At 42.5% G+C, this 25,064-nt stretch overlaps 1 protein-coding gene across 1 annotated transcript in view; it reads left to right on the top strand.

Moving 5' to 3' along the window:
* LOC141116421 (butyrophilin subfamily 2 member A2-like) overlaps nucleotides 1–25,064 on the top strand; it is a 121,828-nt gene that overhangs the window by 14,132 nt on the left and 82,632 nt on the right. The window contains exon 2 of the mRNA XM_073608683.1: nucleotides 24,622–24,721. Coding sequence (XP_073464784.1) covers nucleotides 24,642–24,721 — 80 coding nt within the window. The 5' untranslated portion in view covers nucleotides 24,622–24,641. The remainder of the gene's footprint in view (nucleotides 1–24,621; nucleotides 24,722–25,064) is intronic.

The raw sequence follows: 25,064 nt of genomic DNA, 5'->3' as shown, positions 1-25,064 counted from the left end.
AGGAGGGGGGGAAAGGGGAAGGGGAAATAGGGGAGGGAAAGGGAAGGGCTGAGCAAGACCCCTCCTCGGAGAGTGGGATTTTAAGGAAAAAGTGGCTGAGTTGCGTGGGTGAGCATTAAACCAATCAGGTAAAATATAACAATATTTATTGAGAAACAATATAAAATAGTATAGGCAATACAAATATAAACATTTAATTGTCCATTAGTGACATCCAACGTTCGTGCGTGACTAGAGCCAACATGTTTCGCAAAAGGAATTTCGCTAGCCCTGATGAAGCGAAATTCCTTTTGCGAAACATGTTGGCTCTAGTCACGCACGAACGTTGGATGTCACTAATGGACAATTAAATGTTTATATTTGTATTGCCTATACTATTTTATATTGTTTCTCAATAAATATTGTTATATTTTACCTGATTGGTTTAATGCTCACCCACGCAACTCAGCCACTTTTTCCTTAAAATCCCACTCTCCGAGGAGGGGTCTTGCTCAGCCCTTCCCTTTCCCTCCCCTATTTCCCCTTCCCCTTTCCCCCCCTCCTCTCCTTTCTCATACTCCAAAGATCTGGTCTGAAGAGCTCACTAAAGTGTGCCTGGTGGAAGCTGGAAAGTGTATAGCTGACCTGTGGCATTGTGAATGCTAACCCCTCCATCATTGAAGAGTGTCTGGTGGAAGCTGGGAACTATGCAGTTGTCCCGTTACATAGAAATGTCTGTTGGAGACTGGAGAATGTTTAGCTGTGACATTGTGAGTACTAACCTGAGCTCAAGATCCTGGTGACTGTATGCGGCTTTACTTTTGGGGTGATAAGTGCCAGTGGTAGCTATCTCTGAGACAGCTCTTACAGGGTCACAGTTCTGACACACCCACTTTATTACTGGCATAAAGAAGCTTAACCTAGTGAAGTTTGTCCTTCTGTTACAGTTCAGTATTTTCCGAGTATCCCATACCACCTTAACCCCTCTCCTGTTACAAGTTCTGCAAGCAATACATTATAAAAAGACAATCCCTACACTGTTTATTGCAGCCAGAGTGAATGGATTGTTGCATGGGTGATTGATGTCTTTTGCACTTTGGGTAAGAACCAGCTAAAATTTGCAGCTCAAAGAGTTTGGGGTGGAGGAACTTGACTGGCCTGCACAGAGTCCTGACCTCAATGCAATAGAACACCTTTAGGATGAATTAGAGTGGAGACTGCAAGCCAGGCCTTCTCATCCACATCAGTCCCTGACCTCACAAATGTGCTTCTGGCAGAATGGTCAAACATTCTCATAGACACTCCTAAACTTTGTGACAGCCTTCCCAGAAGAGTTGCACCTGTATTAGCTGCAAAGAATGGGCCGACTCAATATTGAGCCCTACGGACTAAGACTGGGATGCCATTAAAGTTCATGTGCATGTAAAGGCAAGCGGCCCATTACTTTTGGTAATATAGTGTATCTTTTTTTGATTACTATTTTTAATATAAATTGATCAAATAAAATCTATGAATTTTAGCTGATGTTGTCATTTAGGTTATCGGCACCTTAAAAATCCCTGCTCTTTGTTTGAGCATTCTTTTTCGTGTTTTGTCCGACATTGATGGAATGCGGTGCCTATGAGATCTCCTCTGACCATTCTTTCCTGTGATAAATACTCCACGCCACTTCACTGACAAGTGCTTACTCCTTCCTGCACCATTTCAAGCCTCCCATGCAGGTACATTAACCCTTTTTGGGACCAAAAACACTATAATCAGGGTTTGGAGGTTTTTTCCCCACCAAAAGTCTCTCCTTGCTTCTGATCTCCAGGTCCCAAATGATGACTTTCCAATCCAGAGAGCACTAAAGGTCAATCCTCTCCTCTGCAACCAGACTCCCCCGGAACCCCTCACCTTGTGTGGGTAAGAACCCCTGAGTACTAAAATGTGTTTGTATCATCCCTCTTAAAAGGACCATAATCCAAATAGTGGGGAAATATATCCCCTTTCCAGAACCCATCTCTGGTGTCCGTACATGCAGATAAAGATGTGTGTCTTAATATTGGTGTTCTGTCTCAGGGAGCAGATAGCTTCTTATCCCAATAACTGTAGATACCATATTTCTTTGATCTCAGTTTTATTAGAACAAGCCAGGTGAAACGACAAAATAACAGAAATAGACCTCAATAAGTATAATATTGCATACAATACAGCATACATTGCATAAACAATGATATACAGTACAAGATGAGATAATAAAAACTGACTTTTTAAAGCAGAGCTCCGCCAAAATTTTTTTTTTAAAAGTCAGCAGCTACAAATACTGCAGCTGCTGACTTTTAAAACATGGACACTTACCTGTCCAGGGTGCCCGCGATGTCGGCACCCGAGGCCGAACCGTCTCTTGGTCTTCGGGTGCTGCAGCCTCCATCTTCGGTAAGGGAATCAGGAAGTGAAGGCTTGAGGCTTCACTTCCCGGTTCCCTACTGCGCATGCACGAGTCGCGCAGCGCAATACGGATGGTCCCTGCTGTCTCTGGGACCCGTGTGTTTCACAGCAGACAGCGGGGGGGAACAGGAAGTGGCGTAAATAACCGCAGATTCTGCAGCTATCTATGCCAAAAGTAGGTACAGATACCTGTAATATACAGGTATCTGCACCCCCCTCCCCCCTGAAAGGTGCCAACTGTGACACCGGAGGGGGGGAGGAATCTGATGAGTGGAAGTTCCACTTTTGGGTGGAACTCCACTTTAAGTTCTCTAAGGGGTGATGGCGATAGATTGAGAAATACATGTGTTGCTTCCTGCAATGTGTTGAAAAGAATGATGACTGGTTCACTTCCTGCTAAGATTCTACCCATAATTCCCTGCTTGGTGACAACTTCCTTATTTACACATACAATAAACAATTAAGCAGAACTGCAGCAATACCAAAAAGGAACGCTAGATGGAGCCTGCACACCACATATGATTGTCTTAAGTAAATTACATATTTGCATGTAAATTTAACAGGTACAAATAACCAGTATAAAAAATCTTGTGGACAGAACAATTGGAGAGGGCGTATAGTAGAAGACCTGTTGTGTGCTGTGTAACAAGTAAATTAGCTGATAAGGACTCTATAGGATCTCCTTACTAGTGGATTCACCTAGCTGGAAAAATAGTTTGTTGCAGTTACCACCTGATTAATTCTGATCAGCAATTTTTGTTGACAATTTGGGTTCAGACGAACTGACTTACTCATCAGTAGACAAAGCCTTTAAAACATAAAGGACAACCAAGCTAAGCACTGTGCAAATGCTGACAGTGACAAAGATAACTTAACGTGGAAAGCAAAAAGGTAACAAAGCTTACTAGGTTTCTTTGCACCATAGGTCAACATCCTTAAACTCACCGTAAATGTCATAATTTGACCATAAAATCTTCTATGATCAACTTTAGATTTACCAAAACTATGTAATATGAGGAAAAACCTAAGCTATCCAATCAATTGAAAACAAAAAAAGCTGCTGGATCACGGTTAATTTTTATTATTTCAGAGCGTGAATGGTTGTTATGGTTGGTGCATAATAACAAGCCATGGTGCTCTGCACACCAGCTGCTAGGATGCAGGTGGTTGGAGTTTAGAGAGTGCTTGGTTGCCCCACCCCTATACTACAGCACCTGGAGTGCCAGCCCTGGATCCCAAAAGTCTCAGTACTACCTTTATTTTCCATTCTGTTCACTTGCACTGAAAGAAATGCTAGCAATCAACAGGGGCCAAGATTATGGTAGAAGTGTGTGCGTTTTTTTGTTACAGATCCTCTAGCTTTCTTAGCTTTCTAGCTAATCTTATGTCATAGAAAGTTTACATAAATTCAATCAACTAGAATAAAGAGCAGATATCCTACATCACATCCATCATTGAGTACACACACCTTAACTTGTAATCAACCTCTGAAAAAACTACCACACCAGAATCAATAGAGGTGACCCTTTTCTAGGCAGCCATGTCTATCTAAGCTGAGGAAATAAAAAGCAGGTTGTGTTGGCAATAATTCATTTATTAATACAACATTTAAAAAAAGATCGTATGAGAGATAGGTAAAGATCCCAAAGTATAATTGAAAGAATTTGAAAGCATTTTAACCAGTTCCCAACCGGCTCACGCAGATATACTGCGGCAGAATGGCTCCCCTGGGCGAAACCCAGCACGGGTACATCCTTCCGCTTTTCGGCCACCAGAGGGCACACGCATGCCCAGCGGGCACGATCACCACCAGCCACGCACGAGCGCTAGCACGGGGATTTGTGTGTAAACACACAAATCCCTGTGCTGTCAGGGGAGAGGAGACATGTCGGAGAGGAGACATGCTGTCAGGTGAGAGGAGACAAGTAGGAATAATGATATGTCTCCTCTCCTAGTCACTCTCATCCCCACACAGTTAGAACACACTGAGGGAACACACAGTTAACCCCTTGATCGCCCCTAGTGTTAACCCCTTCCCTGCCAGTGACATTTACACAGCAATCAGTGCATATTTATAGCACTGATTACTGTATAATTGTATAATCTGTATAATCCCCAAAAAAGTGTCAAAAGTGTCCGATCTGTCCGTCACAATACCGCTAAAAATCTCAGATCACCACCATTACTAGTAAAAAAAAACATTACTAGTAAAAAAAAAAAAAAAAATAACAAAAGCGCCATAAATCTTTCCCATAGTTTGTAGATGCTATAACTTTTGGGTAAACCAATCAATATACGCTTATTGCCATTTTTTTTACTAAAAATATGTAGAAGAATATATATTGGCCTAAACTGATGAATAAATATTTTTTTGTTTTTGTTTTCATTATAGCAAAAAGTTAAAAAAAATTGTTTTTATTTCAAAATTGTCGCTCTTTTTTTGTTTATAGCGCAAAAAATAAAAACCGCAGAGGTGATCAAATACCACCAAAAGAAAGCTCTATTTGTGGGAAAAAAAGGAAGCAAATTTCGTTTGGGTACAGCATCGAACGACCGCACAATTGTCAGTTAAATCAACCCAGTGCCAAATTGCAAATTGTAAAAAGTGCTCTGGTCAGGAAGGGGGGAAAATCTTCTGGGGCTGAAGCAGTTAAAGAAGAAAATAACATACAAATTATATTAACATAAAAAGTAGACTAAAAGAATAGACTATGGTCTGATGCTGCATATCTGTATTATTAATTAGAATTGTGATGGAATAACAGATCAGGAATTAAATACATCACCTCATTATGAGTCATTGGAAAAAAGCAGCGGTTGGCTCAGTAACAAAAAGTGCATGATGCTGCATACTGTCTTTGCCATTTAGAAAATGTACATCATACAGGCCATTGCTGGTAAGTTTTGTATAGTTTGGATTGAGGTGCCTCAGGATTTTGCATACTTAGGTGCATTAAAGCTGCGGGAAGGATGCACTGCAGCTAAACAGCCCAAGAGGACAGGTGCAGCATCCAATTGTGCTGCAGACAGCCTGTCAAACGCATAACCCTTTTCCACGAAGCGATCTCTCAGTGAATGCCTGCAGACTAAAATCATCTAAATTAGAGCAATTTTGTCTAATTCGTTGAAATTGACTTTTAGGAACTGATTGTAAACAGTTGGGATGATGACAACTCCCAACTGGTATGAAACCATTTCTATCAGTGGTTTTAACCACTTGACAACTGGGCACTTAAACCCCCTTCCTAACCAGACCAATTTTCAGCTTTTGGTGCTCTCACATTTTGAATGACAATTACTCAGTCATGCAACACTGTATCTTTATGAAATTTTTGTCCTTTTTTTCACACAAATAGAGCTTTCTTTTGGTGGTATTTAATCACTGCTGGGTTCTTTATTTTTTGCCCAGTAAAAGAAAAAAGACCGAAAAATCTGTAAAAAAATACATTTTTCTTCATTTCTGTTATAATATTTTGCAAATTAGTAATTTTTCTTCATATATTTTGGCCAAAATTTATACCGCTACATATCTTTGGTAAAAATAACCCAAATCGGTGGATATTATTTGGTCTTTTTGAAAGTTATAGAGTCCAAAAGCTATGGTGCACATATCTGAAAATTGATCACACCTGAATTACTGACGGCCTATCTAATTTCTTGAGACCCTAACATGCCAGAAAAGTACAAATACCCCCCAAATGACCCCTTTTTGGAAAGAAGACATTCCAAGGTATTTAGAAAGATGCATGGTGAGTTTTTTGAAGTTGTCATTTTTTCCCACAATTCTTTGCAAAATCAAGGGTTTTTTTTTACTTTTTTTTTTTTCCACAAAATTGTCATATTAGCAGGGTATTTCTCACAGACCGCATATGCATACCACAAATTACACCCCAAAACACATTCTGCTATTACTCCCGAGTATGGTGATACCACATGTGTGAGACTTTTACACAGCGTGGCCACATACAGAGGCCCAACATGCAGGGGAGCACCTTCAGGCGTTCTGGAGCACCCAGGCCAATTCTGACATTTCTCTCCTACATGTAAAAATCATCATTTATTAGCTAGAAAATTACTTAGTACCCCAAAACATTATATATGTTTTTTTAGCAAAGACCCTAGAGAATACAATGGCGGTCGTTGCAACTTTTTATCTCGCACGTTATTTGCGCAGCAATTTTTTTAACGCGTTTTTTTTGGAAAAAAAAATGTTTTGTGCTTTACAAAAACCAAAACAGTAAAGTTAGCCCAATGTTTTTGCATAATGTGAAAGATGAAGTTACGCCGAGTAAATAGATACCCAACATGTCACCCTTCAAAATTGCACGCGCTTGTGGAATGGCGCCAAACTTTGCTACTCAAAAATCCCCATAGGCGACGCTTTAAAATTTTTTACTGGTTACATGTTTTGAGTTACAGAGGAGGTCTAGGGCCAAAATTATTGCTCTCGCTCTACTGATCGCAGCGATACCTCACATGTGTGGTTTGAACACCGTTTTCATATGTGGGCCGGACTTACGTATGCGTTCGCTTCTGCATGCGAGCACACAGGGACAGGGGCGCTTTAAAAAATTTTTTTTTTTTTTTATTGTTCATTTTACTTTATTTATTTTAGTTTGATGCTTTTTTCCAAAAAAAAAAAAATTTTGACCACTTTTATTCCTATTACAAGGAATATAAACATCCTTGTAATAGGAATATGGCATGACAGGTCCTCTTTACAGTGAGATATGGGGTCAATAAGACCCCACATCTCACCTCTAGGCTGGGAAGCCTGAAATTAAAAAAAAAAAGATCCTGGCTTCGATCGTAGCGGTGAGTCGGTAGAAGCACCGCAAGGCGGCGGGAAGGGGGGACGTCCCCTCTTGCCTCCCGTAAGAACGATCAAGCAGTGGAACAGCTGCTATGATCATTCTCATGGTTTAGGGAATCGCCGGCTGAAAAAGCTGATAACTGAATGATGCCTGTAGCTGCAACCATCATTCAGATATCTCCGCACAAAGTCAAGGACGTTGTATGACGGCCGGCGGGCGGGAAGTGGTTAAAACGCTTTTTTTTTTTTAACACAAAGTTGTCCATTTATACAATATTTCTACCACATAACATGTACATGCCAAAAATGACACCCCAAAATAGATTCTCCTGCTCCTCCTGAGTACGGCGATACCACATGTGTGAGACTTCCACAGCCTGGCCACATACAGAGGCCGAGTACAGCTGAGCATGGCTCAGCATGGCAGAGTATGGCGGGGTATTGCGGAGTATGGCGGGGTATTGCGGGGTATTGCGGGGTATGGCGGGGTATTGCGGGGTATGGCGGAGTATGGCGGGGTATGGCGGAGTATGGCGGAGTATGGCGGGGTATTGCGGGGTATGGCGGGGTATGGCAGAGTATGGCAGAGTATGGCGGAGTATGGCGGGGTATGGCAGGGTATTGCGGAGTATGGCGGGGTATTGCGGGGTATGGCGGAGTATGGCGGGGTATGGCGGAGTATGGCGGGGTATGGCGGGGTATGGCGGAGGCATTGCAGAGTATGGCGGGGGGCATTGCAGAGTATTGTGGGGGGCATTGCAGAGTATTGCACAGCATTGCAGAGTATTGTGGGGGCATTGCAGAGTATTGCACAGCATTGCAGAGTATTGTGGGGGCATTGCAGAGTATTGTGGGGGCATTGCAGAGTATTGCACAGCATTGCAGAGTATTGTGGGGGTATTGCAGAGTATTGCACAGCATTGCAGAGTATTGTGGGGGTATTGCAGAGTATTGTGGGGGTATTGCAGAGTATTGTGGGGGTATTGCAGAGTATTGCACAGCATTGCAGAGTATTGTGCTGGTATTGCAGAGTATTGCACAGCATTAGTAGTGAGGGATGGCTGAGCATGGATGGATGGATGTCTCTGTGCAGCGCTGTGGGCACTACACATACAGCCCACAGCGCTGCAGACATCCATCCATCCCCCTCCCCGCTCACAGTGTACCGATCGGTACACAGGAGGGGAGGAAAGGAACCGGCGTCATCAGATGACGCCGGTCTGTTTACATGTGATCGCGCCGTCATTTGACGGCTCGATCACATGGTAAACGGCCGCGATCAGCGGCCATTTACCGGGATCCGTGATGCGCCGGGTCCCCTGGACCCGGCGGTCACGGATGTGTTCGGGTGCGCGCCCCAGGGGGCGCGCGAGAGGGGAATTCTGGGAGGACGTCATAGTACGTCCACCCAGAGTTATCCAACCGCCCTGCAGCCGTCATTCGGCTATGGGCCGGTTGGTAAGTGGTTAAAGAACGTTTTTGTCAGAAGTTTATTGTGTTGCTTGAATATAGTAACATCCAAAAAGTTGATGGAGGCATCACTCCATTCATGAGTGTACCTAATACCCCAATTGTTAGTATTCAGATCATTCATGAAAATATGAAGGGAGTTCTCATCCCCCATCCATATGAAAAAGGCGTCATCAATGTAACAATGCCAAAACCTCAAATTAGGATGCCTATCTGTGAAAATCACCTCATTTTCCCATAAAGCCTTAAACATATTGGCTAGACTGGGGGCAAATTTTGCCCCCATTGCTACGCCAGTCTGCTGTAAATAATAATTCCCTTGGTAAAAAAGTAATTATGTTCCATTTTAAAACTTAAAAGTTCCAGAATGAAATATTTATGGGGAATCGTCAGCTGGTTGTCTTTATCAAGGAAGTGTTTCGCTGCCTGATACCCTATCTGATGGGAAATAACAGTGTACAGAGAAGACACATCAGCTGTTACTAATAGCATACCATCCTCTATATTGAGTTCTGAGGTTTCGCTTAATATCTGCATAGTGTCCTTCAGGAATGCCAGGGTCTTATTGACCAAAGGTTGCAGGAATACGTCAACGTATTATCCAATTCTGGAGGTCACCGAATTGATCCCACTCACAATTGATCTTCTCATGGATTACTCAAAATTTTATGAACCTTCGGCAGGTAATAATTAATAGGAATTCTAGGTGTAAGTGGCACCAGGAATTCTTTTTCTTTATTTATTAATTTTGATTCAAAGCCTTCCTTTACTATTTGGTTCAAACGTTTAGCATACATATTAGTGGGGTCTTTTTTTAGAATGCTATAAGTGGCCCTATCGGCTAAGAGGTTGTTTATCTCCCCTTCAAATCCCTGTATATTCAGCAACACAATACCCCCTCCCTTATCGGCGGCGCAAAAGATGAAGTCTTTACTATCACAGAGAGATTTGATACCCTGATGTATATCTTTCTGTCGGACCTTTTTGATTTTAGCCTCATGTAAATTCTTCAGCACCAAATTCTTAAAACCAATAAATTTGAAGAAGGTTTACCCAGAGGGTTAAAAAAGGACGCATTCCTAAGGTTTAAACCCCTCAGAAGACCCCTCGGGCCCCCCACTGGTTACCTTATTGGAAAGAAAAGGTCTTTTGATCTTCTAACAAATCTCTGAACGTTTATGAACATGCCAAATTTATTGGGAGCAATCTTGAGACCTTTCCCTTAAGTTTTCATTTCTACATCTGTTAGTTGGATCCCACTGAGATTGAAAATATCCTCATTACTTATAGCTTCCTTTTCTTGGGAATGTTTCCATTTCCCTCCTCTTCATCCTCTTTGTTTGCCTTTTCATGGTCCCTGGTTTTTGCCTAAAAAAATTGTCAGACCTGGTTCTTAGGGGGGCCATTCCAGGGCCCCTCCTCCTGTAGGGTAATGTTCCATGCGTGGTGGGTCATACCAGGCATAATTGTAATCACAATCCTCCTCATTATCCTGTTTATATAGGGGCTCATATCAATTTTCCATCTGGACTCCCCCTTGGGGATACCATGAACGATCCCCCTGCCCACCTGCGTACTGATTCTGGGATTGCGGCCTCCTATATGTATCGGGGTAACTCCCTTGACTACCTTCTTGCTGTCATCCTGGCTGTTTGGAGACTTTTGTCTGGGTGTTACGATTATAGGAGTAATGATCCCTATTCTGTCCATATGACTGTCCCTGTTGGGGTCTCCCCGGTTTATTTCCCCCATAATAGGGTGAGGGGTAACCTTCCCTCTCTCTATGGGTATTTTGTCTTGGTGTCCGGGGGCTAGTATTATCAACTTTAGATCCTTGGGTATATAAGCTAGAATTTCCACCCCCACCTTCTCCCGTCTTCCTTACTTTAATAGGTTCATTTGAAGGAGCTGTGCTAGTATTAGGTTCTCTAAAATTTTCTTGCCATTTAAAAACATTCTGGGATTTGTAGTCTTCCACTGTCAGGGCTGGGTTCAGCCCTTCCTTCTCTAATTGCCAGCTCCTATCTCTCCACAGTGACTCACCTATTGATGATATCCTGCTAGTCAGTCCTGCCTACTTAAGCCTTCCAGCCCAGATGATCTGTGTCTTGGTCACATCTCTAGAGCGGCTCGCCTGTGTTCCTGTTAAAGACTTGCTTGGCTGACATTCCTTCTGGCTCCAGATTCTGCTTGCTGTTCTACTATGCTCATCTCTGGCTCCCTGACGTATTGGCTTGTCTGACTATCCATTCTGGTTCCTGAACTCTGGCTATGTTTTGACTATGTTTACTCTGTTTACTTTTTTTTTATTATTATTAAACAAGTGAGATTTAACTGTACTTCTGTCTCAGTCTGATTCATGGTTTCTGACATCCACATCCCTATTGTATTTTTTCCGTTTTTTTATTTTCTGTTGGTCCTCTTCTTCTGATATAATTTCCCTTAGTCCTCGCATATAAACTTGGTACATGTCCTCCTTATGAGGTATTAATTTTTCCTGAAATTTCAGTTATTTCTGCCTGTAATCTAATAGCCTTTGCTCTTTTCTTAGTTACCAAAAACTCAAGAAAACCCAAACCTGCATCGTTAAAGTACTAAAACCATTCTTTCAGCTCTTTTTCAATCTTATCAGGATACATGTTCCACAGTAAACTCTTTGGGATCATTTTATCCTTAATGTATCTTTCCAGAAACACCACATCCCACTATGTATGTATAACTGCGACATTTTTTGAGTCTCATAAAGATGCCTCTCATGCCACTTGATTCAGATTCCAGTTTGTCAAATATTTGTCAAATATTTCTTCTGGAATAATCCTTCTACTTTTATGATATTCAAAAATATCCATACTGATAATTAAGAATGGATCACAGTAGGAAATGGGTATTTGTATTAAAGATGTCAAAAAGGGTTAAAATTCTGCGCTTATCCTACTCTCCTGGTGAAGGGAAGTGCGACTATTGAAATGGAGAAATCAAACACATAAATAAATGAAAATATATAGATGAAGAAAAGCTGCAACCCAAAAGGTCCTAACTCCTACCATAACCATAGATAATTAAAAGAAACAGGTGCGCTAATCTATCAGAATATTCACACTGCAAACATATACATGACAAAAACGTAAGGACATAAAGTCCACTCCTGCAAAAACAAGTGCATAAAGAAAAAAAAAATTGGATGAAAAAAAAAAAAAAAGATCCAACTGGCAAACCCTTATACAAAAGGGAACTAAGTAAACCAAGTATGTGAAAAACTTCTCTGCTCTTCAAGGGAATTCGGTGAACCAAATATAAGGCACCTTCAGTGCTCATCAAAACACAAAGGGGGTTATTTACTAAAGGCAAATCCACTTTGCACTTCAAGTGCACTTGAAAGTTCAGTCGCTGTAGATCTGAGGAGGACATGCAAGAAAAATAAAAAACAGCATTTTAGCTTGCATGATTACATAGTAGGTGAGGTCGAAAAAAGATACAAGTCCATCAAGTCCAACCTATGTATGTGATTATATGTCAGTATTACCTTGTATATCCCTGTATATTGTGGTCGTTCATTGGATAATAAAATCAGCAGAGCTTCCCCTCATTTCAGATCTTCCCCTCGGATCTACAGCGACTACACTTCCAAGTGCAGTGGATTTACCGTTAGTAAATCAACCCCAAAGACTTTAACAACATGCCGACCAGCCGCAGCAGTTGTACTGCGGCAGAATGGCACGGCTGGGCGAAATGACGTTATGTAATGTCGCTTCGCCCTGTGGCCACTAGGGGGCCCTTATGCACCCCCCGCTCGCTCCCTGAGCCTATGCGAGTGCCCGGCAGTCTCGATCACCGCCGGGCTCCTGCGATCGTTTAGAGCACACAGAGAACCGGAAACTGTGTGTGTAAACACACAGTTTCCGGTTCTCTGAGGGGAGAACTGACAGACGTCTGTTCATACAGAGTATAAACGGCGATCTTCCCTGCACAGTCCCCATCCCCCTTCAGTTAGAACACAAACTAGGATGCACATTAACCCCTTCACTGCCCCCTAGTGTTAACCCCTTCGCTGCCAGTGACAGTTTTTACAGTAATCAATGCATTTTTAATCACACTGATCGCTGTATTAATGCTAGTGGTCCCAAAAATGTGTCAAAATTGTCCAATGTGTCTGCCATAATGTTGCAGTCATGATAAAAATCGCTGATTGCCGCCATTACTAGTAAAAAAAAATTATTAATAAATTATTAATAAAAATGCCAAAAAACTATCCCCTATTTTGTAGACGCTATAACTTTTGTGTAAACCAATCAATATACGCTTATTGCAATTTTTTTTACCAAAAATATGTAGAAGAATACGTATTGGCCTAAACTGAGGAAAAAAAATGTTTTTTTATGGAGATATTTATTATAGCAAAAGTAAAAAATAATGTGTTTTTTTCAAAATTGTCACTCTTTTTTTGTTTATAGCGCAAAGAATAAAAAACGCAGAGTTGATCAAATACCACCAAAAGAAAGCTCTATTTGTGGGAAAAAAGGTCAATTTTGTTTGGGAGCCACATCACACGACCGCGCAATTGTCCGTTAAAGTGACGCAGTGCCGAATCACAAAAAGTGCTCTGGTCTTTGGCCAGCCAAATGGTCCGGGGCTGAAACGGTTAATATCCCATCACCACATAGATTCACTTCTTACCAGATAGGAGTAGTTTCAAGCATTGGATAATAATCCCACCATGCTCCAACAGACTGGGCTGTAAAAACGAACCAAATTCCAGATAACAGCAGTATCAGACACTGGACAATGATCCCATCAGGCTCCAACACCTTAAGCTGCTGTAAAAGTGGACCTGATTTTTCAATGGATGCAGGAATCCGGTATCTTTGGAAAAGCTGAAATCCAATCTGGCAGCTCAAGGATAAATCCCAGAGCGTAATGGAAGAAGAAGAACGCCTCATAGTGCAATAGGTTTCAACAAAGGGGTTTATTAAAACAGCACACTAAAAACTTACATCAAGGCAACCAAACGTTAGCAAAAATAAATGCACATAAAAAACAGATCGATGGTTTGCACCAGCCAGCTCAAATGGTTAGACGTCTCACAATGGGTCTGGTGTCACTTAGATGGGACATGTAAAAAATTCTAAATATAAAAATATAAATATGCTATTAAAAAAAAAATAATTTTAAATATGTTCAGGATGTAGAGATCAACTGATTCTCTCCGTGATGATCACCATTTGCAGATACGTATACGTATTAAAGCGGAGTTCCACCCTAAAGTGGAACTTCCGCTCATCGGATTCCCCCCCCCTCCGGTGTCACAATTGGCACCTTTCAGGGGGGAGGGGGGTGCAGATACCTGTATAATACAGGTATCTGCACCCACTTCCGGGAATAGCTAGCCGCAGCTAGCCGCAAAACCCCCGCCCACCCCCGTTGTGTTGTGGGAAATACACAGTTCCCACAACACAATGGGGACCAGTGTAGACGCGCAGCGCGACTCGCGCATGCGCAGTAGGGAACCGGGCAGTGAAGCCGAGAGTTGACATCCAGGGTCTAATAGACCCCAGGTGTGTCCATAAAGAGAACCTGCCACCTATATACTATCACATAGGGGGTTATTGGTCCCCTATGTGATAGCAATAAAAGTTATGTAAAAATAAATACATCTTAAACCAAAAATGTTTTAGGCATATAAAAAGTATGAAAAAAAACTCTATTAGGGGGTTTTTAAGGCAATGAAAAAAAATTATTTAAATTTTGATAAAATTCATTTATTTTAAACATTGGTAGAAAAATTCATTACATTTCAACATGTTGTAAACACTATACAAAATATTAAAAAAAACATTGCATATTGAGAAAAGATGGAAGTGATACTGCCCACTACAAAATTCAGTAACCACCAATGCAGACATGTGGTGCCGAGCAGCGGTAATCCAACGCGTTTCAATAAGTAATATTCAATAAATCTTCATCGGGGATATTGTATCACTATCTACAGAAAATCAAAAGTGCAATGTTAGGGAATGCATATAGGTATCATATTTCATACAAGTAGATATAGTATATCTGTTATTGTATATAGATAATAAGTTACAATTTCTATACATATTCAAAAAAGCAGATGCATTCCCCATGTCAAGGCCAGAAAAAGTCCAAAATCCACAATCCACAGAATCTGTCCCTCATCCTCTACAGGACGGCTGGATACAAACGAATCCCAAAGATGGCACTCAAAAACGTAACCCAGTAGCTGTGTAAAGACATTTATAAGGATGAGAAACCCCCCTCTCTCTAAGGTAAATCACCTTTCCCTTCACTGTAGATATCACTTTGTGCCTTTGGACCTTGGGATTTTTTGAAATATGATATACACATCTAGGGTTTTCTTTATTATAATTATATTACTGTTTTGATTTTTTCTCTCTGTAATTTAGGTATCTTTGGATCAAGATCAGTTATAGGAGGAAATTATGTATAGTAAGAGCCCAAAAAATTTAATGTACAGCAGATAGCATTCCCCATGCTATTAGTCAAGTAATGGTTTTTCCTCCCCTTCTTTTCCCTGTTTTTTCTTTTCAGGGAATTTTCCACGATTATCTGCCCACTACATCCCTACCCAACACAGGGGGGCCGCCGTGCCCCAATGGACATGGCGGCTTCCCCTTTCCTCGAGGCATGGTTTACTCCATGCTAGAGGTATTCTGTGTTGGTGGTTTTAGTCCCAACTGACCTGCTCCACTTGTTCCGTATATTCGGGACCTGTGTGGGCGCCTGGACGTGGTGGCCGCGCTCTGATGGCCGGACGTGACACATCATTGTAGCGATGCGGCACGTCACGATCCACGCCTTTGACCACATAAAGGGATGCCGGGGACGGCATATGGCGCCATTCCCCTCCTCAGCGTGACTGTGGAGTAGTAACCACGATCATTTAGCGCCCTTTGGACAGTCTTTTTTCGCCCTGGAGGCCTTTAATTGCCTCATATATCATACAGTAAGTTTTGGTCCCCCCCCTTTTTTACCGTGACAGAATCCTTTGTTAGCAGGGATTTAGCTTGGAGAGAGGGGGGTTTCTCACCCTTATAAATGTCTTTACACAGCTGCCGGGTTATGTTTTTGAGTGCCATCTTTGGGATTCGTTTGTATCCAGCCATCCTGTAGAGGATGAGGGACAGATTCTGTGGATTGTGGATTTTGGACTTTTTCTGGCCTTGACATGGGGAATGCATCTGCTTTTTTGAATATGTATAGAAATTGTAACTTATTATCTATATACAATGACAGATATACTATATCTACTTCTATGAAATATGATACCTATATGCATTCCCTAACATTGCACTTTTGATTTTCTGTAGATAGTGATACAGAATCCCTGATGAAGATTTATTGAATATTACTTATTGAAACGCATTGGATTACTGCTACTCGGCACCACATGTCTGCATTGGTGGTTACTGAATTTTGTAGTGGGCAGTATCACTTCCATCTTTTCTCAATATGCAATGTTTTTTAATATTTTGTATAGTGTTTACAACATGTTGAAATTTAATGAATTTTTCTACCAATGTTTAAAATAAATTAATTTTATCAAAATTTAAAGAATTTTTTTTTCATTGCCTTTAAAAATCCCCTAATAGAGGTTTTTTCCTACTTTTTATATGCTATATGGGATGATGGCAATTACATGCCCAATCACATGAGTCACTAAAAAACTGTTTTAGGCATATAAGAAAACATATAAAAAAAATGTCAAAAATGTTTAGAGCCCCCCCACACACATACCTACAAAAATGCACGTTTGCCTAAGTAGACAAAAATCCTTGCACTGGTCTGATTTATTGTATGTTGCCAATACATTGTGGCACAGAAGTGCTCTAGAACTGTGCACAGTTGTCTGAACTGGGCTGGTATGTATACAAAATATTTAGCATTTAGCTCAAAAGTTGCAGTAAATGTTCTTAAAATAACAGATAATAGAAGAACGACTATGTTCTAGGGAAATGTGTGTTTGTCAGGCTGGAACATTCTGAACCATATACAGTATAGGTTTTACAGGCTTATAGGTGTCTCGTCCACAAAGTCCTATTTCATAAAGTCCTTAAGGAGTACTCCAAATCACTTCTGGCAGCTCACATCAATTTCCACTTTATCAGTGGTACTTTCACAACCATTCCTAATATATTTACTTTTCAAGGAGTCACTGGAATGTTATTTCTAAATGCCATCTCCACTGCCATGCTACCTTTTTGGATGACTTCTTTCAGCTGTTTGGTTGCTGCATAAAAGGTATATGCAATTTTATTATTATTACTATTAAGTGAGCAAAAACAGTTTTTCTAGTTTTGGATAGAGTGGGGAAGAATAAGAACTTCTGTCAGGTTTTTGCTGCTACTTGGAACTCTTAGAGAGGTTTCTCCTCGATTACTGTTACTAACAAATGTTTTACCAGACGTGAGGGAAAATCTGCAAAAAGAGCACAGACAGAAATAAAAATCTGATGGGGTGTCACTAGGGTTGCCACCTCATACCTTTAAACCCGAACACATATTAATTAGACAGGTTCTGTGGCTGATTAAGGAGGTAATTAAACTCACTTGTTGCCTTATCTGCATTAAATTAGTCTCAGAACCTGTGTAATTCATATGTGTTCGGGTTCAAAGGGATGAGGTGGCAACCCTAGGTGTCACGGATAGGGTACAGGGTGTACAAGGGAGAGGGTGACCAGATGATGTGCAAGGTATCACTGCTTGTCACAGTTTTTTGGAAATTGACCAGCATGCTGGCAAAATATTACGAGAACCCAACGTTTCTAATCTGGACAAAGGAAAAAACAGCACACACATTGACACAAATTTTCATGCAATTAGATTGTTGTTGTTTTTTTTCTCTGTCAGACACTTTTTACCACCTCAATAGTAGCATGTTTCTTTGTTTCCGAAAAAATGTCTAGCAAAAATGAGATCACCTTTGGGTGTCGACTTTTGAAAAAGATGTAATTTTGAAGCCATTAGTACTGTCCTAACGTTTTATGTCCTAACGTTTTATCTAGTTTTTTCAACATTTTCAGACCCCTTTCACACTGAGGCATTTTACAGGCGTTTTTGCGCTAAAAAAAAGCGAATGAAAAGCGCCTGTAAACTGCCTCTTCTGCAGCCCTAGTGTGAGCCTGAGTGCTTTTACACTGGGGTGGTGTGCTTGCAAGATGGAGAAAAAAGTCCTGCAAGCCGCTACTTGGGGCGGTGCGGGAGCAGTTTATACACCGCTCCTAAACCGCCCCTGCCATTGTAGTCAATGGGCAGCGCTGCCAAAGCTCCTGCAAAGTGCTCCAGCAGTGGCGATTTTTGGGCACTTTTAACCCTTGCCTCGGCCGCTATAACAGTGGTAAAGCACCGCTAAAACTAGCGGTGCTTTACCGCTAACGCCCCCCCTCCCCCGCCCCAGTGTGAAAGTAGCCTTATTCTTTTTCCTTTTGTATAGTAAAAAAGTAAAAACCAAGTGGTTATTACTTAACACCAAAAAAAATAGCTCTATCTGTCTAAAAAATTATGTAAATTCATGTGGGTACAGTGCTGCATGATCAAGGAATTGTCCGATGCAGTGCGGGTATGAATCACATGTAATGTCTGTGTTCACACAAGTGTGAACCCAGGCTCAACGTTGCCCTGAGTGAAAAGACCCTCTCCCCAATGTATGGTATTTCTTTGAACAAACAATTTTAGGGGAACAAACACTTTTAGGGGAACTGCATGATGCTGGGCACTTGTGCAGTGCCCAGAATCAAATTCCTTTTTTGCAGTAGTTTGCCTATAAGCTCTAAAAATGGCCTCTTAGAATTTTACAACAAGATTCACTCCTCATAGACTTCAATGGATTTGCCTCTAATGCCGCGCACACACGACCGGTTTTGCCGTTGGACTAAACTCCGAAGGTTTCTCTGACGGAATTCCATTCAAGCGGTCTTGCCTGCACACGGTCAAACTAAAGTCCGACCAAAGTCCGACCGTCCAGAACGCGGTGTCGTACAGCACATAGGACGGGAATAGAAAAAGGACGTTCAATAGCCAGTGGCCAATAGCTTACATCTCTTACTTGCTTCAGAGCATGCGCCGTTTTTGGTCAGTCGGAACAGCATACAGACGAGCGGTTTTCCCGATAGGAACTGGTTCCGGCAGGAAGATTTTGAATATGTTCTATTTCTAGGTCAGTCTGAATTTTCCAAAAAAAAGGTCCGATGAGGCCTACACACGAGCGGATTATACGATGAAAAGACTCCGTCTGACTTTTTCTATCAGACATTCCGCTCGTGTGTACGCGGCATTAGTTTGGGATTGAACAAGCTTTGCAGAACCCCTGGGAATCAAACTCAGGCAGATTTGCCCATCACTAATCATGGGCTTCTTATATTGTTCTTATATTTTATTGTTACTTTCTCCTTTTACTATACTTTCATGAATACATCTTTGGGCTATTTATGATCTCAGTGCTGTATGCCAGTGTTTCTCAACCTTTTTTCAGTCAAGGCATCCTTTAAAATTATGGACAATGTTAAGGCACCCCATTTTAAAATGTAAAAAAATGGTTCTAATAGCTTTACACAATGCTGCAACATCCAAACGTAGGACACTCAATGTTATAGTTGATTTATTCTTTCAAAGCAAATACACTTTTGCACACTGGTACTGACTAGTTTTACAATGTTTCTCTTCTCCCTCAATTTCTCTCCATCAATCAGCTAATGTAACCCCAGTGCTGAGGGAGAGGGACACAAGAGGTTCTAACAAGGATGCTGTGGAGGCAACAGACATCCTCCTCACTAGCTGATGATGTCATTGGTTGTTAAGATGCCGCTGGCTAGAAAGTCTTAATGGTGAAAACCTGTAGCTTTGTGTAACTAAAAGGCAGGCTTGATCCACCTGCTGGTTTCTATACAATTTTTGATCAATTTTTACGCATTTTGCCAAGGCATCCCTGAAGAAACCTCAAGGCACCCTAGTTGAAAAAGGCTGTTCTATGTGATGGAGCCATGATTTTTGCTCCAAATTTTAATGTTGGTCCTCCTATACATCTTAGGTTTAACACTTAGTTTTTGGACCTCCCGGTATTGACCTACAAGCTTGTCTCTCTGCTACACGCCCATCCATCCCTTTTGTATTTAATCCTTGCTATAATACTTGCTTGATCCCTGACTATCTTCTGTTTGACCTCCTGGCAACATTCTGCTTGTTTAGGTTTAACCTTGGCATGTTTAATATCCACTGATTTCTTCTCTGATCCTCGTTTGGATTATGGCTACTGTGTTCAGACTTCATAATTATCTATATCAGTACAAGGGGGCAGTGGCGTAGCGTGGGGGGGGGCAGGGGGACTGTTGCCCCGGGCGCAACATTTGGAGGGGCGCAGTGACAGGCGGCAGATTACCAGTATCTCTTCTCCTGCGCTGTGCAGTCTAGGGGACTGTGAGCTCTTCGCTATGATGAAGATGAAGTTGCGGCACGGCTTAGGCTCCAGCGGTAACTGACACCGCAGCGAGTGAGTGACTGAACAGTGAAGACGATGATGCCAGCTAGGGATTGTGACCGTGCGGCGTGCAGAGAGTAGGGGGAACTTAGGGCAGGTGGGGCTCTCAATTACACGTCACTCCCAACACACCGGGTCCAGGATCCCCACTCGCTCTGACCGTTCTCTTAACCCGCCTCACAGCCCGGACTTCCGCCGCTCTCCTGAGTCTGACTCCTGCTTGTCACTGAGTGAGCTGCTACGCAGCCACGGCACTCTGACCCTGCACCGACCACCCCAGGACTGTCTGGAGAAAACCCAGGCCAGGAGGAAGAGGATGCGGCATCCACATAGACAGAAGCCATGGCCCCCTCCACGCAGCCTGCACAGACACTGTGAGTACTCACTCTGTATTGCATGGTGGCAGCCGAGCCAAGGAGGGGGGCTGAGCTGAGGGGAAGAGAGCTTTGTATTTGAGGGGGGAGATGTACACAGATGTAACTCCTCAACCCTCGCACACAGTGCACCCCCTCAACCCTTAATGCCACAAACAGTGCACCCCCTCAACCCCGCACGCCACAAACAGTGCACCCCCTCAACACTGCATGCCACAAACAGTGCACCCCCTCAACCCCGCACGCCACAAACAGTGCACCCCCTCAACACTGCATGCCACAAACAGTGCACCCCCTCAACCCTGCACGCCACACACAGTGCACTCTCCTCAACCCTGCACGCTGTACAGAGTGCACCCCGCTCGACCCTGCACACCACACACAGCGCACCCCCTCAACCCTGCACGCCACAAACAGTGCACCCCCTCAACCCTGCACGCCACAAACAGTGCACCCCCTCAACCCTGCATGCCACAAACAGTGCACCCCCTCAACCCTGCACGCCACACACAGTGCACTCTCCTCAACCCTGCACGCTGTACAGAGTGCACCCCGCTCAATTCTGCACGCCACACACAGCGCACCCCCTCCTCAACCCTGCATGCTGTACACAGAGCACTCCCTCAACCCCGCACACAGCGCACCCCCTCAACCCTGCACACCACACACAGTGCACCCCCCTCAACCCTGCACACCACACACACAGTGCACCCCCCTCAACCCTGCACACCACACACAGTGCACCCCCCTCAACCCTGCAAGCCGCATACAGCGCACCCCCTCAACCCTGCACACAGTGCACCCGCCTCAACCCTGCATGCCGCACACAGCGCACCCCCTCAACTCTGCACTCTGCACACAGCGCACTCTGCTCAACCCTGCACGCTGTACACAGCGCATCCCCCTCAACCCTGCATGCTGTACACAGAGCACCCCCTCAACCCTGCACGCCGCACACAGCGCACCCCCTCAACTCTGCACGCCACACACAGTGCACCCCCCTCAACCCTGCAAGCCGCACACAGCACACCCCCTCGACCCTGCAAGCCGCACACAGCGCACCCGCTAAACCCTGCATGCCGCACACAGTGCACCCTCTCAACCCTGCATGATGCACACAGCGCACCCACTCAACCCTACATGCCACACACAGCACACTCTCGTCAACGCTGCACGCTGTACATAGCGCACCCCCCTCAACCCCGCATGCCACACACAGCGCATCCCCCCTCAACCCTGCATGCTGTACACAGAGCACCCCCTTAACCCTGCACTCCATACAAATAACATCTCTGAACCCTGCACTCTGTCACCTCCACAGTCTGTGGTGTGCAGGCAGTGAGATGATGTGCTGTAACCTTAAGCAACCAATTAGTGGGTTGTAATGATGTGCTGTAACCTCTAGCAACCAGTTAGGGAGCATTAATATTGTGCAGTAACCTTCAGCAACCAATCAGTGAACAGTAATGATCTGCTGTAATCTCTAGCAAGCAATCAGTGAGCAATAATAATTTGCAGTAACCTCTAGCAACCAATCAGTTAGTAGTAAAAATGTGCAGTAACCTCTAGCAACCAATGGGTAAGCGGTTATTATGTGCAGTATCATCTAGCAACCAATTAGTGAGCAATAATGTGTGTAGTGGGCAGTGTAGGAATCAGGTAGTGTAGTGGTCAGTATAGGAATCAGGTGGGTCAGTGTAGTGGTCAGGTAGGTTAGTGTAGAGGTCAGTGCATAAATCAGGTAGGTCAGTGTAGGAATCAGATAGGTTAGTGGTCAGATTAGTCAGTATAGGAATCGGGTAGGTTAGTGTAGTGGTCAGGTAGGTCGGTGTAGAAATTAGGTTGGTCAGTACTACTGTACTAGTGGAATGGAATCAGGGAGTGCTAAAAGTCCGCGGGTTAGGGGGCGCAAATTTCTTACCTTGCCCCGGGCGCTGACAACCCACGCTACGCCACTGCAAGGGGGTATCACAACACTGACACATTCTTGTGAAGTATACCAGAAAGTTGGCCGCTATAGAATAAAGATGGTGCAGCAGAGGTCAGCTAGTGTACTTTGCCAGGCAGTCGGATAATTGAAAGGCTACAGGCAGAAAATACTATTATTGGTTGATTTGCGGACTCTTAAGAAGGATTGCAAAACGCCCACGACATGAATGTCTCCAACAGAGCTGAAGTAGTTTCTATGTTAAATCTTATAGTATTTACATGCCGTTCGATCACAGTTCTGAATGGTTAACCAAAATAGCTTCACTGGATTGTTTGCCAAACCAGTTTTCTAACAATACTGGGACGTGCAATACTAAATGACCAAAAAGTCATTTAGTCATCTGGAATTTAAGGTAATTTCCACTGTATCTGAAGGTGACAGTTATTTGAGATCCTCTGACCTTCCTACCTCACTTTACTTGAAGACCACTTTATGCACAAATATGAGGAAGCCTTTAGTAAAATACCTTTAGTAAAATACACAAAACAGTTATCAAGCATAATTCCTGTTGTGCATAAGTTTACTAGCCAGAGGATATTTTCTTTGACCGCTCATTGTTCTTGCTAACATAGCTACAAGCTATATATTATTGGGGCATGCCCAAACATTAGTGAGAATAGTAAAGAAAATAACAATCCACAAACATTGCTGCTTTGAACCACTACATCTGTGTAGCACTTCAACTTTCTTCATGCCAAAAACCTACACTGAACCTGCGTTGTCAACCTTGATACTGAAGTACCTGCCTATTGCAGAAATAAAAATTTTCTCGAAAAAGCGTTTTTCTTTTTACCAATAATTGTATGCCAGTATTGCTTTGCAGTAGTGGCTGGAGCTAAAAAAAATATGGGAGGTCGCAAACAAACTGAAAAATAAACTGTTAGTAATGCAGGACTGTAAAAAGCCACGTATCAGGTGATTGTGCATCGTTACTGCTAGATAAAATATTGAAAATGTTAATGTTAAAGTCAACCGTTAAAGACTGCAAAAATGCACCATGAATCAGTGAATCTGAGTTCAATGTGGGTTTATTATCAGTAGTAGTTTTATTATCAGTATCCGTTTTATAGAAATTTTGGTGCCAGAACTTTGAAACAGCAAAAAGGGAAAACAATAAAAGGCATGACTCACATCGCATCCAGCTAGCCAACTCCGTTTCCCATAGAAAAGTGGTGGAAAAGCAGCGAGTGTAGGCTCGACTGCAATCACTTGACCGCTACTGAATTTGCAAGTTGGGTCAATCTGGTCCAAGCTCCTTTATCCTCTTTTTTTCTTCATCCGAACGCCTTGTGAAGGGGTATTGTTGCAAAGATAAAACTGAATTTTCTTTAATTTCGGGATATTTTGCTTGCTTCCACATTGATCAGTACCTGTCAGTCAAATGCCAATCTGCTAAGCGGGAATGAGACTCGGTGAGAACGGTCCAATCACGTGAGACCAAAATTATAAAAACAATATTGATTCGCTAAAATCAAAAGTGGGAGGGTTCAGGGCACAGAGCACTTGAACAATCCAATTAGAGCTCAGTCTCAAATCACATGCTTTTCAAAAGTTTACGGACCTAATAGACACCCATTTGTCCGGCGCCCCGCACACATATATAAACAAAATACAGTTTTTATATTTTTTAAAAAATGATAATTTGACTAACAGTGGAATAGTACGACTAAATAATTTTATTTCATTATTAATTTGCAATATATATTTAACAAATTTTTAACATGTTAAAGTAGCTTTCTTCTTTGGCAAACTTTGGGCGGCGGCTCCCCTGCGCCCCTTATTTACTGTCCGCTTTGTAAGAATAATTATAGTAATCTAGTTAGACTATTTTATTTTAATTATGGCATGTTTATATTAGTAATATTCCGACTGACCTAATCAACTCCAAAAAACCACTTATGTGGCTAACCAAAAAAAAAAAACCAACCCTTTTTGCATTGAATACTAATTATGGCCTATGCATGTTCTCAGTGTATTTGGAAAACACATGTTTTTCTTATGTTAATTTGCTCCATTTGTTTTAACAACTAAGAACAAAAACTTTTTTTCTCCAGTAGAAAACTCAAAGTTGCTTGGGATGTGTAATGACTCCGATCACTGTAGCTGCTGCATTCAAAGTTACTATAATCCTTCTAGAGGTCCAAACCACAGTTTCAGGTAACAATTTTGTCAAAATTTGCCAGATATTGTAAATTGTAAACATTGTTAGTCATTTTCATGTATGCTTCTCTTTTTACTGAACTGTTAAATAGAAGCTATCATTATACAGTTTCAAAGTAGAACGCTAACCAAAACTTTTTTCAATTACTGATCTATGTACTACAACAGGAATAAAATCACCTGATGTTTTTTAACCCCTTCTCGCCGAGCGTACGCAGATGTGCGTACTCGGCTTTCCGGGGTTATACCGGGATGATGCCCTCAGCTGCAGGCATCATTGTTTAGAGCGGGCAATCGGCTATCCGAGTATAACAACTGATGCGGCTAAAAGCCCCTCGGC

The sequence above is a fragment of the Aquarana catesbeiana genome, linkage group LG13 (assembly GCF_042186555.1).
Source record: "Aquarana catesbeiana isolate 2022-GZ linkage group LG13, ASM4218655v1, whole genome shotgun sequence".
NCBI lineage: Eukaryota > Metazoa > Chordata > Amphibia > Anura > Ranidae > Aquarana > Aquarana catesbeiana.
The sequence above is the reverse complement of the archived record's forward strand: the minus strand, read 5'-3'. Positions and strand labels throughout refer to the sequence as shown.